Source organism: Oculina patagonica, chromosome 14, assembly GCF_052425735.1.
Source record: "Oculina patagonica isolate OP01 chromosome 14, crgOcupat, whole genome shotgun sequence".
NCBI lineage: Eukaryota > Metazoa > Cnidaria > Anthozoa > Scleractinia > Oculinidae > Oculina > Oculina patagonica.
In genome coordinates this window covers 19,625,177-19,644,718 of record NC_135771.1, presented here as the reverse complement: position 1 = coordinate 19,644,718, position 19,542 = coordinate 19,625,177, and the positions used below count along the sequence as shown (strand labels likewise).

The following is a 19,542-nucleotide window of genomic DNA, read 5'->3' as shown; positions in this document are numbered from 1 at the left end:
ACCCTTACGGAATTCGAACCCATGACCTCTGCGATAGCGGCACGCTGCACTCTGCATTCTACCAACTGAGCTAAAAAAAAGCCGTAAAGATGTTGAGAGCAGTTTGATTGACTTGGCTAATTTGTTTTCAATTAATGCACGCGTGCTATAAGCCGAAATGCCCGCAGTTCGTTAATTACCGGCACGCGTCGATCTCAGCAGGTTATTTACCTTAACCCTTCGTCAAAAGTGTTCTTAAAAATAATCTCACGTATTTAACAGATGTATTTTCGCCACGAAAATGTAAACAAGACCGTGAAAACATGGGAGATGTGAATCTATTCAGAGGAGAACATTCAATTGGGGGTTGCTGAACACCGCATTATCACACAAAAAATTCGGAAAATACCGCAATTTCATAATGAGCGTTTTTGTTGACGCGGGGCAAAAAAAAGAGGCAAAAACAAGCGGTGGAACCATGGAAACAATGCCACCACGCTAAACTGGTTGTTATTTAAAAAAGAAAAACAGTAGAATTCTAGATTGCATGTAAAATGTGTGACAAATAATGATGTTTCTGACGAATGAGCTTGCGAAGAAGGCTGAAACAACTATTTTGCCGGCACGGGATACAACACGGCCTGGGCTCCTGGGCTCGTGGTTGGGTTGGTTCGTGTCAGGCCGCCCTCCTAAATAAACTTATTTGTCCTATAGCTGTGTGCTTGTTTGTTGTGTAGTGGAGGCAAAATAGGCTGTTTCAGGTTGCTTTCGGCGAAATGACCAGAAACGGCCAAAAATGGTCGGATAAAAGTGAAGGATACTTTTTTATATCGACTTTCGTCGACCAACACGCTAAGAAAACACATCCCGCAGGTTTGGAGAATACAACAATACCGCAGTTTTAGATTTAAATTACCGCAATACCGCAAGAAAAATTGGCCTAAAATGTGACAACCCAAACCCCAATAACACGTAATCGGTGCTGTCTTTCAGTACAAGAATGGCTACGAATAATAAAAAAATATGGCTGTGTACTGTATTGGTTATTTACAAATTGAAGATAAAAGATATCTTGCACTGATTTCAATGATTATGTGCATGAAGGCAACCTAAGCAAATTCGCGCAAGTTCCACGCGCGTACATCGACACGCGCGCACACATCGTCACGCGTGTACACTCAAAATCGTCCTTTCTGGGGTTCACTCAAATTTTTGGAGCGTGAACTAAATTAATGTTTTATTCTCACTGCCTTTTATTGATTTTAAATTACTTTAATACTTTTTATTCCACAAAATACTTCTTGCATAGTGGCACACTGAAATTTGATTCCAAATAGAGTTAAGGTGTTGCCAGATTATTCAATTTACTTCTGTATAACCTAATGTAAGACAACGCTTAAAGGGTTAGAGGAGAATTAAAAAAGATTGTTAAGGCATAAGCAAGAACTAATACCAAGCAATGTACTTTTTACAAACTTAGACTTTTTCTCAAAGTTTTGACATCTCGGCTTATTTAACCTTTTAGAGCTTTACTTTACTATATCTTTGTATAAAACTTGAAGAATGACTTTGGTAGAATCACCGATGCAGATGTAAAAACGGTATCCAAATGCAGATTGTGCTAAGCAATGCCAAGCACTTTTCCAAAGTTATGTTTACAAAGCATAATGATTGAAGCGGTGATTTGTTTTTAATTAGCACGTCCGTGCTTTCACTCCGGATTTCCTGTAACCTCGGTGCTAATTATATAACTGGCACGCGCCGAAGTCATTAGCTTTTCACCTTGTTATGAAAAGAGCCCTTAAAAAGAAATCTTGCGTATGCATACTCCAGCAAATTCGTCACGAAAACTCAATGAAAAGCATTGAGATTTCGTAGAATCCGTACAGTTGAAGTTATTTTGGGAAATATGATTTAAATTCAGTGTAAACATGTCTTGTTTATGTTTAATTGTGACTCCAAGTATAGCTATCAAATGTATCAAAATTATCGGAATTTGTTCACCACTCGATGATTTGAAACTAATTAGAAAGCCTGCTTCGAGTTAAATGATTATCCTGCTAGGAGGTCAGCGCCGCGTGTTAGGTAAATACCAGTTTTATGTAGTATCAGGTATTAACTTATTGACAATCTTGCAACAAACACTTATTTCCTAACGGCGAACACATGTAAGTGAGGTATTTACCTTACTAGTAGCTACATAGCTGGTGTATGTCCCAGTCCCGGGGGGTGAATCTTTTTAGAATTTTTCGTGAGGGGTGCATTATTGCCCGATTCACAAATCCTAAAAATTTGCAATTTTCCATACCTTAATTCAGACCTAATCTCTGAAAACCTTGATTCTTACCGATTTGAAACAATTGTACCCAATTTCCTATGTGAAGCAGCATTTGAAAGCATTTTATCAAATTAAATATCCCTTCTTGCTTCTATTCATTCCATCTTACGTCGTTTAAGGAGAAACGTTCAATAATTTATCACCCTGTATAGTTCTCTTTTAAAAGCATGCCCCATTTCCGACCAGAATGGCAAAATTCTAACCCCTTTTCAGAATAAATCGGCTAAAAAAACATACTCTTTGGGGCTGCACGTACATATGTAAGGAAGCTTTAATAGGAGCTAGAGTAACACCCTCCTCCCCCCCCCCCCGAATTCTGGAGGGTGTGGTTCGAAACGCAACACAGCTTTAATTGTAAAACCCTTCGAAATAACTAGAGGATGCTGTCTTAATTTAACTCACTACGGTCATTCACCAATAAAAAAACATTGGGATGGGAAAACTCGCGTTTACCAAGAAAGTCGAGTGCCTTATGACTATTTGTCAATCATTGATACTGGTTGGCAGAGAAGGAGGTCATTTCTGATCTAGCTGTAAAGCATTTAGCAAATTTTTCGTGTAAAAGTCGATAAAAACCTACACTCAATCCCCGCTCGGGTTCGCAAACTAACATAAAAATTTCTATTACGCAAATGCAGCGTTTGCTAAATAATTGACCTAGAAACCCTCAAAGTTTGACTGATGAAAATCGTAACGTAATACCTGACATACAATATGATTCAACGCGCATATGATTGGTTAGTCACAAATACTTCACCTTTTTCGTACGTCATATAAAGTTGACCCTTGCAGCAAGTTCCAAAATTATTTTGCGGTATCCATTGAGGAGGGTAGACAAGTTTAGAAGGTAAGCATTACATGTTGAATTTGTATCGATTTGTACGCTTTGGGATGTAAGATAAACCGCAAGTCTGCCGCTATAAGATCTACAAATGTTGAAAGGGTAAACCCTTTTAATGCTGCAATGTGGTTTGTGTTTATTTCGATTTTCGGGCATAGAACGTGCGGGTTTATGGAGACCATATTCGGCTTAGTAAAATCATTGTTAATAGAGGGAAATGGTTTATGAAGCCCGACAAAGTTCTTTGTTATAGGTTTTTTTTTTCGCTATTTCGGGGGTTGACAGTGCACAAAACCTGACAAAATACAATAGGTGGTTTCGTCTGTTCATGCAACTAACCAATAACAACTTTGCGATTACGTAACCTATGCATAGTGTATGAGCGCAAAACAAAAGATGTGCACTCTCATGGACCTTCCAACCTAAATCTTGGCCTCTTTGTTTGCTCCTTTGATGTTTGCCGGACTTCTTAACCATTCCCCTCTATTAACTATGATGTAAACTGTTCGGAGTTCTCTGCATATCACATATCAAACAAGGGTTCGTTTCCTCTTTCGAGATGACGCATTTGTAAGGGAAAACTACCAAATCCGCGCTATATATGTAAATCAGAGGAAAAAAGCTATGAGCTCATTCGCTCGGCTGCTAAGTCAACTGACCCGGTACCACTAAGGGAGATCGCTTCCACTGAGACGAAGTACGTCTTCAAGGGAAATAAGTCTTGTGCGAAGTTTTTTGTGAAGAACTCAGCCATTTTTCCCGTTTGCAGGTTAGCACAGAATCGAATTTTATTATGTTTGAAAACACTAGCAAGCTAACTTTGACTTTTACATTTCGGGCTTGGCGCAGGCAATTTTGTAGTGCGAGGCCGCTTTAGCAATTTATCTTTTAAATGGGTTCTGTTTAGAACGGTTCGCTTTTATGCGATAAAACTTAGCATTTTAGCTCTTCGAGCAAACTGCAACATTTATAGTAATTGTAGTAGAAATCTTAGCTGGTATATTTAACCCCTGTTTGAATTATAAGCTCAGCTAAATCTATATTCGACAGTACAAATTTCGTCAATTTGTATGCATTGCTTTTCTAAAATCGCTACTACAACAACCATTAACGAATGTGATTTCTGTGTTGTAACGAATTTTAAAGAGTTTGTGTGAGTTGTAATAATTTTCGGCCGGTCTTACATTGTTTAATATGTTCGATTTACCTTTCGAGTTACCCGCTACAAGCGACCACAGCGAAGCGGAAGTGAATGTTAAGATTATTGTTTAATATGATCTTTAATTAAAACAAAAATACACTTGTAACTCTTTTTGATTTAATCTTAACCGTGTCCGCTTTAGCGCTGAATTATCAAATAAAACTCATTCATTTACTTTCGGTTTCGATACAGTTCTACACTGGCAAGCACATCTTTTGTTTGGGTTGTAAATGCAAAGTATTTTGTTTCAACTGCGAAATTCTTTCAAAATTGCTGAAATTGCATCATCGCTTTTGTTCATTGTCTACGCCTCTGAATGCTTTACGCTACAAAGAACAAGAATTTACGCACACAGCAGATTTTTCAGGAGTGCAGATATCGGGTAAGTATGCAATTTATTTTATGGTCTACATGAGTGCCATCACGGCTTAAGTGATGACTAGTCGATACATCTTGACTTGAAAGCTTAAGTTCATCTACTGTTTCAATTAAAATTTCTCAGGTAGATTAATTTAAGGTGTGGTTTAGGCACGACTTTGAATAAATATCATAAAGAAAGCTTTGTAATCATGTCTTTCTAGAACTTTGCATTGTTTTGATGCACTCATATCAAACAAAAGAGACCTTCAAAAAATGATAAATGATGTATATCGGTCGAATATAAGATAAACGTTTTTATGACTGAATGGCTCTGATGTCTTCCTGAATCAGTTGCTAAGGACAAAAGTGGTCGACTATATGTTTGAATGATTGCTCATGTTAGCAAAAACCGAAGAATCACGTGAAATATTAGGGTCCAGCTTTAGTCAGTCCCAGTACACATTATAAAGCTTAGTGTTATTTTGGCTAGACTTTTCTGCCTCTAAAAAGTAAAACAATCTTATTATATTAAAGAACATTTTGTTCAACCAGTTCCGTTAATCAAGTTCATTTGTCAACGGAGGTGTTCTGAGCAAGATGGCGCTTCGTCATACGGCGTACGACTCGGATTTGCAGCACTACCTATAAACCGATCCATTTTCAGTTTGGAACTTCGTTAATGAAATTTCTTAATAAAACAGTGTTCAAAACACAATGTTTCATCAAAGAAAACTTTTAGCCTTAACGTGCTGCAAAGGGGCTATATTTACATCAAAACTATATTTGTCTCAACTGGTCGCAGTTCACTGATTTGATACATTTATTGAGTTGTTCCACTCACTTTGACTTCCCTCATAGTTCAGCTACTTTGCTTTCAGCTGTGATATTTTAAGAAATTCTTAGTGTATATAGTAATTAATTTCTTTTTTAGGAAAATAACTAAATGTGATTTACGTCATGAAAATACCGTTTTGCCCTCATTAAACTGTCTTGCGCTCTCTCCCTCGACGCGTCAAAAGTGAACTTTATTGTTGAAGAAGTAATGCTGTTACAAATCTAATTGTTGGTTATTTTGCGAGGAAGTTATCCCTTTCTTACAAATTATGACGGTGCAAACCGAGCCATAAGTGAAACAAATTTAAAATGCGCCCATACAGCTATACAAATATCGCCTATTTTAAGAGAACGGTATTATAAAACCTGACGGTTTGAGATCAATGTGAAGTGGGAACTGAGAGATTTGCTGTATACGTGCTTCTGTTAAAAATTCGCATGGAAGAATCTTTGTTAACATTGCTGAACACATTAAGCAGTCTTCTTTCCCTCTCAGTTGCTTGGAATTAATTGTCCATGGCGTAAAAAAGAATCGTATAAAACTGCATTTTCATACATGAGCTTTCTCTTCTACATATACGCCTCTTGGAAAATCACTAGTAAAGTGATTCACCTTTCCAACGTGTTTCTCGGCAAAAAACTGAAATCTTTAAGAATGGAAAAAGTCTGCCTGTTCTAGTTTTCTGATATTGGGCAGATAAAATTTATGGCACTAAATTGAGAGTTTACGGCAACTAGTTTATTTTGTTTTGTTTCGTAGGAGGTCGAATCCTTATTGGCCTTGCTAGCCTATTTTGCCTGAGAGAACCAAACGCAAATTTAAAATACAGTATTCTCAGTTTGGTCAGGATAAAGCTGGCTGAAGAAATAGTTTATGGCGCTGTTGCAATTGGCAATACCGCGGCGTTAAGTTTCGTGCATTCTGTCTTACAAACTCATCAGTTTCACGGTTGCTCGAACAATTTGCGTCAAATGTTTCTTGTTTTCAGTGCAACATCGTGCCAACGCAGTGCCTGAAAAATTCGTCGCAGCGTTGCCGCGTTACGTTGCGTTGCCGCGTTGCGAAAAGTAAAACTTGACTCTACTTCTTGTAAGAGCTTCGCAAGTCTGTTTCAGCGCGAAGTTGTTCGAGACAAGTTCATGTCAGGGTCTGCTAAATTGTGTACAAGGCGATAAGTTCTACCTTCGTTTAACAAGTACCCTCTTATTTTATTTATTTGCTAACGTCTGTACCAGAAGCCTAACTGAAATCTCCAATAATTTGCTACCCCTTTGAGAGAAGACAAATGGACACGAGGAACAGAATCAAAATTTTTCCTTAAAATTACATACATTTTCAAGTAGAGCAGGTGATGAAAACTTGGAAATAATCAACAAGGGCATCTGTTGTTTAGTATACCGCCAAACATTTACAACTATCGGCCTTTAGCAGGGCCAATGGCGCAGTGGTAAGAGCGCTCGCCTCCCACCAATGTGGCCGGAGTTCGATTCCTGGACCCGGCGACATATGACGGTGGGTTGAGTTTGTTGTTAGTTCTCGTCCTTGCTCCCTGAGGGTTTTCTCCGGGTTCTCCGGTTGTCCGTCCCTCCACAAAAAAACAACATTTCCAAATTCCAATTCGACCTAGCCTGTTCCAGGCTCTCGGTTTGTGGGGAGGCGGCGGGCGGCGCGGGACGAGCGGGGAGAGCCCTCGCTCGCCTTCCCCCCTCGTCTTTCGCGCCCGCCCGCTTTTTCGCTCTTCCCCACAAACCGAGAGCCTGAAACAGGCTAAACGACCTGAATAGAGGACCCGCATGAAAACCAACAAGATCCGATGTGGCTTCCTTTCTAAATATAGCAATTTATTTATTATTATTTATAAAGAATATCAGGTTATAATTAGCAAAAAAAGTTTGAATGTTTTAAGTTTAGAACTGAAAGGAACTTTTTAAAAGTAGAAGGGCAGTTTTTAAATAACTTTTTTTTAAGTGCACTGAATTGCATGACTGGACAAAATTTGCAGTTTAAGCACAATATGAAGTACTACAATGTTAAATCTTCCGTTTGATGAAAGCAGGATGTTGAAACATCACTTTACGGGTTATAAATCAGGCGTGAACTTCCTCTTCAAATAACAGAGACATAATTTGTTGAAAAGATTATCTTTCCGTCGCCCTTATCTGAACTATTTGCTGATCTGCAAAATCAAAAACCGTGACCGATGCTAGGAGAGCATATTCAACCAACTATAAAAACCACAAGTCATTACTGATATCTTAATGATGTCTGATTTAATTGATTGTAAAAAAAAGCTGATTTGTAGCAGTTTTGTCTCAGCTGTAACAAAAATAGTTCTTTTCCATTGCGGTTTTTTAATTCCACAAAGTCTTAGATCCGGACAAACCGCACGGATCAGAAAGTATAATTGTGGCCAGAAGCCAAGCCGCCCACAGTGACTTAAATGTCAGTGTCGTTTTTCGCTTTTCCCCCGATATTGAAGAATTACTCAGATTATCCAGGCACGATCGTTACAAGTCACGAATTGAGAAAGGCGTATGCTCGTATGCACGCAATTTTTTCTCTAACAGATTGCTGGCTTAAATTAACTTAAGCCTCCTGCGTTTTAATAAAAGATGTTTATGATTTTTTGTTGCTGTTTTGGAAGCCTGTTGAAAGATCGTTGTTGCTTTCACATCTTCACGTGCGGCGTGTGTCCCTATGGGGGTCATTTGGCGCGTGCCGTTTGTCAAGTAAAGTTTTCATCAAATGGTTATCGCAGCATCATTAAAAGCTTAAAAGCCACCGATTAACGATAAAAGCACAAAGCCGTTCTGGTCTTTTAGAGGACCTTGTACAAACGTGAGTCAGTAAATCTACTTGAAAAAGTCTGATACCAGACTTATCTACCTTGCTACCAGTTTATGGACTTTGTTGATACGGATATCTTTTCAGAGAACGCCAGGTAAATAATTAAAAACGTAACAGCATATGGCACGTCCCCTTCTAATACAGAGGCGAAAAAGTTGGAATAGCGCCCTTTTAAAATAACTTTTTTTAATAGTTAATAGGCTTTTCTTGTCAAATGTTTTTGCTGACTTTGTAACTTTTAAGGCTTAAGGGCGTGCGCTTCTAACATGGACCCGTAAGTAACAGTCACGGCAAATGGGAGGCCCCCTTTCAATTTATAGGAAGAATACGCCTTCAAGTTCCCGTCGCAAATCATAACGCTTTCAGTTGCAATTTTTTATATGCTGACTGCGCGTAATTTTTTTGGATGACGTGCGCGCTAAAGCGAAAGATTGGACATGAAGGGTTACTTACTTTGAACTAAAGATGCAATTAAGCAATTTGAACTGTTCAAATTACCCGCACGCGATGGTTAAGGCATTGACAAAGGACCATTTATACGTAACACTAAACAACAGCAACAACGCACAACAGCAAACTTTCGAATTAAAAAGAAAAGATCAGAGCTTTATAAAATAAAATAAGAATGCCAAACAATGTGCAGGGTAAGAGAATGAAGCTTTAAGTAGCTTTGAAAGCTAGCAGATGGCTTTGCGCATTTTGTGACAGTGCAAAATACGCAATTTTATGTGTTGCTTTACGATCGAGAGTAAAAACCCTCATGGATCACTGATGTTCAATAAGATACACCACTCTAACAAACTTTAACAACAGTTTTTACACCAATTACCGAATTTCGTGCTTGTGTGGTTAATTGAAGGTAAAAAGAAGTCAAAACAGTGACATTTAATTAACATAAAATCGTGATTAGCTTAGCAAATGTATCTTTTTACTGTAGACCACAAACTTTTGTTTTTAAGATGTTTAATCGATCACGATTTTGTTTTCATGGTCTAGATATATATTACAGCTTGTGAAAAGCGTCCCTGCTTCCCCGGGACATACATAACTGTTTAGTTTCAACATTGTTCAGCTACAGTTGTGAGGTTTCTTTTGTAAAAAGTGATTTTAAGCGTGGTCAGGGGAAGCACAACATACTCTGACGGGACTCAATCATTGCCAGTCAGTTATCATTAAGCCCATCTAAGGCTATAGGCCGTTTAGGCTAAACCTTCCTTACAAGAAATAAGGCTAAAGCGAAACAGCAGCCGGTTGCAAATGGTAAAAGACGATTATATTTCTGACCCCATTTCTGTGTTGTCTGAATTAAAGTTCATGATCTGTACATATCGTACGTGCAGTATAAAACATATGCAGCCACTTATATAATTTTCTTTTGCTTGCCGCCAAGACATACTTCAATCAAAATATTTTCTTTGCTGAGTTACGAAAGAGTTATTGATTGCATAACTTGCCAGTATCAAAAGAAAGCTCTTTTCTGCTATAATTACCTGGCGAACACCCAGGAACAAAATTGTTGCACTTGAGCACTCACTAATGGTCTTAAATGCGCGCAAAACCCTGACATAAAGCAGTTATTTAGCGCAGTGAGCAGGGGATTTGATGAACTCCCATCTTTCAATAAGCAGATTTCTTCGGGGTCAAGCTCACTTAATTAAGACACAAACAAATTATTGTTGTTGCCGAAATTATCTCATGAAAAGCTAACTACAATGCGACTTTCATTCAGTTAAAGCTAGCAGACTTATGATCGAAACTGATTTGTTTTCTCAAAGTTTGCCGGTAAACTAGATACTCGCTAAATGATTTTGCAAGTACCTCGTCTGGGAATTTTTCCAAGAATCAATCAAAGATTTTACACTGAATAGCCGGCTGAAAGTGGCACAGAAAGGTATTGTGTCGGATCTGCTATAAAATTCATGAAAATTGCGTTTAAAACGCTTAAACTGGAGTTATGCGTGTTCGCTAAAGAGTTCCGTGCTTGCTTTAGATTTGAAGAGCGCTTTCAAAACACTTTCACAAATAAAATCCCATCTTTTACAGCAACTTATGCTTAAAATCTCAGGTTGGTGTTAAGCAATTATTAAGCCCTTCCAAAAATAACTTGAACGATAGAGCCAAAGTTCTTATCGGTCAACCCATCTACAAAAGTCAGACTTTGTTCTTGTGAAATACAATATCGAGATCTTTTTAGGCCCAAAGTGTACAGTTTTTCTTATTGTTTTTGTAGAGCTTTGTAAACCACTTTGTAAATTATACAAAAGTACACAAACTCTATTCCCGTTTTACTTCCTATAGTTTCAAAATATTTTTGTGTTTCTTTTCGTGCAACCATTTGTTGTGAAATACTAGTTATTATTTCACAATCTATTATCTAACTATTACTTATCTTTTCTTTACTTAGTGCCAAAATTAATAACCGTACAAATCGTAGAGGATTTTAATTTCCCTGCTTTATGAACCTTGTACCTAATGTTTGTTGTCAAGGGTCTTTGCGTCAATTCGTTTGTGTTATTCCAAAATGTAACAGGTTTTATGTTTCTTTCAAGAGTCAATTTGTCACCATCGCGTGTCCTTTGTTTTCGCTGCGCGCGAATTAACATTCGGCGCGCCCCGCGGCACGCGCCAACAACATTACAATGTTTTCTTTTGACACTCTCTTATCACAGTCTTGGAAATATTCTTGAGAACAGATCACTTATCTCTGATAAATCTAAACTGGTTATTTCAGATCTAGAATAAAAGAACATTACTTGTTGCATGCTTCATGAAAAATAGCAGAAAATATTGTGTTAAATTTTCAAGCTTTCTGGATCTGTTCAGAATAACTAGTTATTGTTTTATCCATTGCTTTCGAAAAAGCCGGCACTCCAGACATCATCAGTTTATCTTTAACCCTTAAGCAGCGACAAAGTGTTTTTAACTAAGAGAAAATTTCGTAATAAATTTAACGCTGTGTGATTTCACGGCAAGACGTTTTTACAGAATTTTTGCATATCGAAAACGTTTTACAGATTACCTGACGCGTATCACATTAAAAAAAAGATTATTGTGTGTTTTTCCAGTTTCTTTCGTATTGAAAATGAAACTTTGCTCCGTGACTTAGACCAACACCATACAACAAAAGAAAGTTAGGCTTTTATCGTCCGGCCTTAATGCAGTTTCTTTTGTTTCATTTCCCTAATCCTCTAAGACCCTCTAAGCCGAGTTTCAATTTTTTAAAATATATCGGAAATTGTCTATTGAAGTTCGACAATCAAAATGAATTAACCTTTGCATTCCCCGAAGGCCGAACAACAAATTCTCTTTACTGATTATTATGGATTTTTTAAAGTTTGTTATGAGAATTCAGCTTATGAGCAATATTTCCAGCCTCCGGTCTTATCACTTGATTGAGCAAGAACCATAGACTGACAATCGACCCATCCACGGTTGTTAAGTTTTCAACTTTAGATATTGGCAAAGTTAGTACCGAAAATCTATCGTCACTGCCGGAAAGAGCACTTAAAATTAGTAAAATGGCTAAGTTTGAAGTCATACCTTGCAAAATAACGAAAATATGATTTCACAAAGTCGGGACATTTTACAGACATTTGCCCTTTCCCCCTAAAGCGTCTATAAATTTTTCCCGCTTTGTTTACCTTTGAAAATAATATATAACTTTGCGATTTTATAAGATTCGACTCACAAACTTTGCCATTTTTGAGGTGTGTTTTTTTTTAGCACTATCGACAGATTTTTGCTACATGGCCAATATGAAAAGTTGAAAAAAAAAAAAATCCCTGAAACCACAGGTCCGCAAAATAAACTAGCTTACACAAATAACACGTTTACAAAGAGCCAACGATAGTTCTGTTAGAACCGTGTCATGTACACGACCTTTTGTCATCAAACACAATCTTGGCAAAAGAAATGGCTCATCAAAAATAACCTGCGATCAGGCTTTCTTTTTTTTCGCGGCGGAGGGAAGGCGAAAAAAAAAGGAAAGCCTGATACAATTTCTTGTGAAGTCGTCTGCCGCCCCCTAATTAAAGTATCTGTCAACGTCGTCGAGAATGTCGGCGATGCCATCAGATAAGCGTGATTAGCGCCTTCAAATTATATTTTTACTCTCACAAACGTGTGTTTGAATAACCCTTTTGAACGAGCTGATCGGATGGTTTTTAAAATTTGTTTTCTGCAAAGGCTGATTTTGTGTAAGGCTCAGGTTAGACATTTCAAGGTTGTAGTTTTCGTCACTGGCACGATCGTCTGGCGTCTTTGGTGGTGTGATGTAATAATCTTCGACACCATTGGTGATAGATCACGCTCTTGCCGAATTCCGTCGGAAGCACCGCCAAAACATCTTTTCTTTCACAAACTATTCGTTGAATACACTCCCTTTGTTCGTCTTTAAATGTTTTGTGAACAAAACTCTTGAGAGATTTTCTAAAAGCTAGAAGAACTCGCTCTCTACTTCATTCCGCTCAACACCCGCCATGATAACAATCTTCTACGCGTGATATTTTTGGACCGGAAATTAGACTTGAACTCAACTAGCCAATCAGGATAGAGTTTTAATGTTGCCTTTTGTTTTCTGACCAATCAGAAAAAAGTCCAGATTCTGGACTTTTTACAGACACTAGACGACTCGACAAGTAATTGTATCAGGCGTTCATTTTTCCGTTGACCCCTCCGCCGCGAGAAAAATAACGCCTGATCGCAGGTTACATCAAAAATAGCTAATATGTTTTGACAACTCAGAAAAAAGCTTCTGCTTTAGTGTTGATAGAATCAGGGCCGTCTAACAGTGACAATAATTGTTTAGTGTTGGAATGCCTCCAGTTTTTCATTTGATCTGTAAGCATTTGTTTGCATTTCCTGAACAAAAGATTAGAAAGTAAAAGAGCTATTGTGCTTTAAATACACTTTACATATGAATACATAAAACGAGTGATTTTGATGATGTCAGCATCCGAAAAAGAAATTGCCCACGTCTAAATGTTTGCATACTTTTGTAGCAAATTTAATTCCTAAACCATCCAGAAAACGAGAAATAAACAGCGTGATTTAAGAGCGGAAAATCAAAGGATTTTCTCTTAACTCTTACATATTATTTCTAAGCACTTTTGTCTAGCGAACTTATGTCGGGAAATCCGTATAAACCACCTTAAAAACGTTGAGAATTGATTTTTGATTCTAAACGGAAAAATGTTTATAATTAAACCAATGATCAGTGATTCGGAAAATTTAGTCCCACGTGATCGGCTAGACTTGCCCCAAGTCGACTCTTTGGAGCGACGAAGTCGCTACAGACGACTTAATTACCGGAAACGGACTTTGAGAAAGTCTAGTGATCGGCTGGACCTCGAATCAATAGCATAAAACAGCTAAGCATTCTTCAGTGTTTAATTTTTCGAACGTTTGTGAAGGTCTGCACCGTGCTGAACACTGACAAAAGCTCGGCGTGCCTTTTCTTCTGATTTTCGCAGACGTGGTAAGTTATGTTTTTGTTAGTAACGTTTCATAATTGTATTAGTGCGTAAAATTGGCGTTGTTTATTGCAAGTCTTTGATACCGGGATTATTTTAGGCGAATATTCTTAAATTTCGGCCGAGTTGAGTACGGAATTTTTTCATATTGCTAGCGCTAGCCACCAACTCAAAGATGCATTTCTCCTGAAAGAAAAGCGCTGATTTGTTAAATAAGGTCTTTCTGCTAGTGTTTTTAGTGAGAATCAAAAACCATTTTAGTTGAGTGTTTATTGAAATAGTCACCACGCGTTCGGATTGAAATAAAGAAATAAGCTTCTCGGTAAAGTATTTCCACGGAACTGCTCGGTGTAGAATTCGTCAGCTTGTTCATGCAGATTCATCCCCTTTTAGTTTTGTAACAACAATGTTTTTGACCTCATAAACTGTTTCGTTTTTTTTGGCTGGACACAATATAATTTTCTAGTTGTCCGGTATCACGAGGCCCGGAGCTTGCAACCATTACATGTAAAAACATTAAACACTTAACAGTTTTTAGCGGAACAATCTTGTACAACTTTTGCCAGTAAAATACTTTTCAGTGGAATGCTTCTTTTTGAAAACTTGCTCTATGGCGAGCGCTAAAAATTATTTTTAGGAACATTGCTCCCAAATTAATTAACAAGCGGTATAAAACTTATGACTATCACAAGATTAAGCCGCAATACAGCGAATACTGCATTCATTGTTTGAAGAGTTCGTTTCACGTGCACTGCTAAATCAAACAATTTGTCTATCACGTGAAACCAGGGTTTTATATTCAATATCAAGGTTACAGACCAAGCTGAAAGACTAATTGTCTTTATACTTTGTAACACTATTATAAAAAGGTTTGCAGGACAGAAACGTATAATTATGTTTTCTTAGTAAAAACTAATGGTAAAACATTAGCTGATTATAGTTTGCTAAAAGATTTTACGAGGTAAGGGACTAAAGTTTTCCCGCTTTTTTGCTTGTATTCTTCAAACAAACAAGCAAACAAAACATGGAAACTCAAAAATGAAGCCTAACATTTCAATTTGCGAGAGGAAACGAACGCATATGAATGAGAAATTTGGACTTTTGAACAACAAAGTTAGGTACTTTTCCAATACTTTTCCTGTTGATGTAATTCGTTTTGAACGTAATGTAGACTAGACTCTTCGGCCTATTTTCTATTTTTTCTTTAGGCTTGTTGCCCGAATTCTAAGCATTTTGCCCGATAAATTTTGGCACTGGGGGGGGGGGGGCTGCAGCCCCCCTTGCCCCCCCCCCCGCCTCGTACGCCTATGATTGTCATAAATTAGTTTTTAGACGCAATAATTATCAAATAATATTTCTTTTTTAGCCTTGTGTTAGTGCAGGTTTATGACTTTTAAATGGCTTCTTTTTGCACACGGACCTCTTAGGAAAACGTAATTGGTTAATTTCCATCCTAACCTAAGGCGATTTCCAAACAAATTATTCAATTGATTGTCAAGTCCAGTTGATAGAGGTACGATAATAACAGTCCCGACCTTGATCTATTAACAATGAGCATGAAATCATTGCCCCTCTTATTGTGTGTCCAGGTTTTGTCTCAATCAGCGAGAAGTCGGGCTTTTATTGTAAGGTTGCACGGATTGGTGAGCAATGATCGTCACATCGCAAGTTTTGTTGAGCAACGCTTCTTTATGGAAATAAAATTTAGTTTGCAATTTATAAATGCATTTCTCGTCATTTTAGAGGAATTAAAATCAAAATTTTTAAGCATATACCCCCCCCCCCTTAATTTCGCTCACGCGTCCGTCTTTAGGCCCCCCCCCCCCCCCCCACTCAAAAACTTGCTGCGCGGGCCCTGTACCGCCAAACTTTTACAACTGTCGGGGGAAGCATGGATGGCGCAGTGGTGAGAGCGCTCGCCTCCCAGCATCAATGTGGCCCGAGTTCGATTCCTGGACCCGGCATCATATGTGGGTTGAGTTTGTTGTTGGTTCTCGTCCTTGCTCCCTGAGTTTTCTCTGCGTTCTCCGGTTTGTCCTCCCTCCACAAAAACCAACATTTCCAAATTCAAATTCGACCTGGATATAGGACCCGCTTGAAAACCAGCTAGAGCTGATGTGGTTTCCTTTCTAAATATAGCAATTTATTTATTTTTATTTATAAAGCATATCAGGTTATTTTCTCTTGGTTATAATTAGCAAAAAAGTTTAATGTTTTAAGTTTAGAACTGAAAGGAAATCTTTTAAAGTAGAAGGGCAGTTTTTAAATAACTTTTTTGTAGTGCACTGAATTGCATGACTGGACAAAATTTGCAGTTTAAGCACAATATGAAGTACTTCAATATCAAGCCTTCCGTTTGATGAAAGCAGGATGTTGAAACATCACTTTACGGGTTATAAATCAGGCGTGAACTTCCTCTTCAAATAACAGAGACATAATTTGTTGAAAAGATTATCTTTCCGTCGCTCTTATCTTAACTATTTGCTGATTTGCGAAATCAAAAACCGTGACCGATGCTAGGAGAGCACATTCAACCAACTATAAAAACCACAAGTCATTACTGATATCTTAATGATGTCTGATTTGATTGTAAAAAAAACTGATTTGTAGCAGTTTTGTTTCAGCTGTAACAAAAATAACTTTTTCCATTGCGGTTTTTTAATTCCACAAAGTCTTAGATCCGGACAAACTGCACGGATCAGAAAGTATAATTGTGGCTAGAAGCCAAGTCGCCCACAGTGACTTTAATGTCAGTGTCGTTTTTCGCTTTTCCCCCGATATTGAAGAATTACTCAGATTATCCAGGCACGATCGTTAAAAGTCACGAATTGAAAAAGCGTGTGCTCGTATGCACGCTATTTTTTCTCTAACAGATTGCTGGCTTAAATTAACTTAAGCCCCCTGCGTTTTAATAAAAGATGTTTAGGATTTTTTGTTGTTGTTTTGGAAGCCTGTTGAAAGATCGTTGTTGCTTTCACATTTTCACGTGCGGAGTGTGTCCCTATGGGGGTCATTTGGCGCGTGCCGTTTGTCAAGTAAAGTTTTCATCAAATGGTTATCGCAGCATCATTAAAAGCTTAAAAGCCACCGATTAACGATAAAAACAAAAGTTGTACCGATCTGTTAGAGGTACCTTGTACTAACGTGAGTCAGTAAATCTACTTGAAAAAGTCTGATACCAGACTTATCTAACTCGCTACTAGTTTTATATGGACTTTGCTGATACGGATATCTTTTCAGAAAACGCGAGGTAAGTGATTAAAAACGTAACAGCATTTGGCACGTCCCCTTCTAATACAGTGGCGAAAAAGTTGGAATAGCGCCCCTTTAAAATAACTTTTTTAATATTAATAGGCTTTTCTTGTCAAATGTTTTTGCTGACTTTGTAACTTTTCAAGGCTTAAGGGCGTGCGCTATCTAACATGGACCCGTAAGTAACTAGTCACGGCAAATGCGGAGGCCCCCTTTCAATTTATAGGAAGAATACGCCTTCAAGTTCCCGTCGCAAATCATAACGCTTTCAGTTGCTCAGTAACTTTTTATGCTGACTTCGCGTAATTTTTTTTTGGATGACGTGCGTGCTGAAGCTAGGGATTGGACAGGAATTAGGTAGGTTTACTTTGAACTGAAAGATGCAATTCAGCAATTCGAACTGTTCAAATTACCCGCACGCGATGGGAAAGGCATTGACAAATGACCATTTATACGTAACATAACAACAGCAACAACACACAACAGCAAACTTTCGATTAAAAAGAAAAGATCAGAGATTTGATAAAACAAAATAAGAATTCCAATCAATATGCAGGGTAAAAGAATGAAGCTTTTAGTAGCTTTGCAAGTTTGCAGATTGCTTCTGCGCATTTTGTGACAGTGCAAAATACGTAATTTTATATGTTGCTTAACGATCGAGATTAAAAACCCTCATGAATCACCGATATTCAATAAGATACACCACTCTAACAAACTTTAACAACAGTTTTTACACCAGTTACCGAATTTCGTGCTTGTGTGGTTAATTGAAGGTAAAAAGAAGTCAAAACAGTGACATTTGATTAACATAAAATCGTGATTAGCCTAGCAAATGTATCTTTTACTGCAGACCACAAACTTTGTTTTTAAGCCGTTTAATCGATCACGATTTTGTCTGAATGGTCTATATTGGAGCCTGTATTAAGCGTCCCTGTTTGCGGCATACATAACTGTTTAGTTTCAACATTGTTCAACTACAGTTGTGCGATTTTCTTATGTAAAAAAGTATTTTTACAAAATTTAAACAAGGTCAGGTAAAGCACAACATACTACAAGACTCAATCATTGCCAGTCGGTTATCATTAAGCCCATCTAAGGCCATAGGCCGTTTTGGCTAAACCGTCCTTACAAGAAATAAGTCTAAAGGTCTCTAAACGAAACAGCAGTTCAAATGGCAAAATACGATTATATTTCTGTGTTGTCCAAAGTAAAGTTCATGATCTGTATCATACGTGCAGTATAAAACATTGATGCAGCCACTTATATTATTTTCTTTCGCTGGCTGCCAGGGTATGCTTCAATCAAAATATTTTCTTTGAAGTGTTACGAAAGAGTTATTGATTGCATAACTTGCCACTATCACGAGAAAGCTCTTTTCTATAAGTCCTGGCGAACACCCAGGAACAAAATTGTTACACTTGAGCACTCACTAATGGTCTTAAATACGCGCAAAACCCGGCATAAAGCACTGATTTAGCGCATTGAGTAGGAGATTTGATGAACTTCCATCTTTCAATAAGCAGATTTCTTCGGGGTCAAGCTCACTTAAGACACAAACAAATTATTGTTGTTGCTGAAATTAGCTTAGAATACTAACAACAATGCAACTTTCATTTAGTTAAAGCTAGCAGACTTATGATCGAAACTGATTTGTTTTCTCAAAGTTTGCCGGTAAACTAGATACTCGCTAAATGATTTTGCAGGTACCTCGTCTGGGAATTTTTCCAAAAATCAATCAAAGATTTTACACTGAAAAGCCGGCTGAAAGTGGCACAGAAAGGTATTGTGTCAGATCTGCTATAAAATTCATGAAAATTGCGTACAACATGCTAGAACTGAAGCTCTGCGTGTTTCACTAAAGAGTTCCGTGCTTGCTTTAAATCTGAAGAGTGGTTTCAAAACACTTTCACAAATAAAATCCCACCTTTTACAGCAACTTATGCTTAAAATCTTAGGTTAGTGTTTAGCAATTATAAGCCCTTCCAAAAATAACTTGAACGAAAGAGCCAAAGTTCTTATCGGTCAACCCATCTACAAAAGTCAGACTTTGTTCTTGTGAAATACAATATCGAGATCTTTTTAGGCGCAAAGTGTACATTTTTTCTTATTGTTTTTGTATAGCTTTATAAACCACTTTATGAAATTATACAAAAGTACACAAACTCTATTCCCGTTTTACTTCCTAAGTTTCAAAACATTTTTGTGTTTCTTTTCGTGCAACCATTTGTCGTGAAATACTAGTTATTATTTCACAATATATTATCTAACTTTTACTTATCTTTTCTTTACTTAGTGCGAAAATTAATAACCGTTCTTGGTGTTTTAAGTACAAATCGTAGAGGATTTTAATTTCCCTGCTTTATGAACCTTGTACCTAATGTTTCTTGTCAAGGGTCTTCTTTGCGTCAATTCGTTTGT

At 37.6% G+C, this 19,542-nt stretch overlaps 1 protein-coding gene across 3 annotated transcripts in view; it reads left to right on the top strand.

The window, feature by feature from the left end:
• The first annotated feature begins 3,113 nt into the window (after positions 1-3,113).
• LOC144637839 (cellular tumor antigen p53-like) overlaps positions 3,114-19,542 on the top strand; it is a 35,613-nt gene continuing 19,184 nt past the window's right edge. The window contains exon 1 of one of the 3 annotated variants that reach the window (XM_078496924.1): positions 3,114-3,164. Coding sequence is in view for 1 of the 3 variants with exons in the window: in XM_078496920.1 (XP_078353046.1) it covers positions 17,082-17,122 (41 nt within the window). In the remaining 2 variants the exon portion in view is untranslated. Of the gene's footprint in view, positions 3,165-3,813; positions 3,928-17,066; positions 17,123-19,542 lie in introns of those variants that run through there. The other 2 variants (XM_078496923.1, XM_078496920.1) reach the window with 2 other exon arrangements.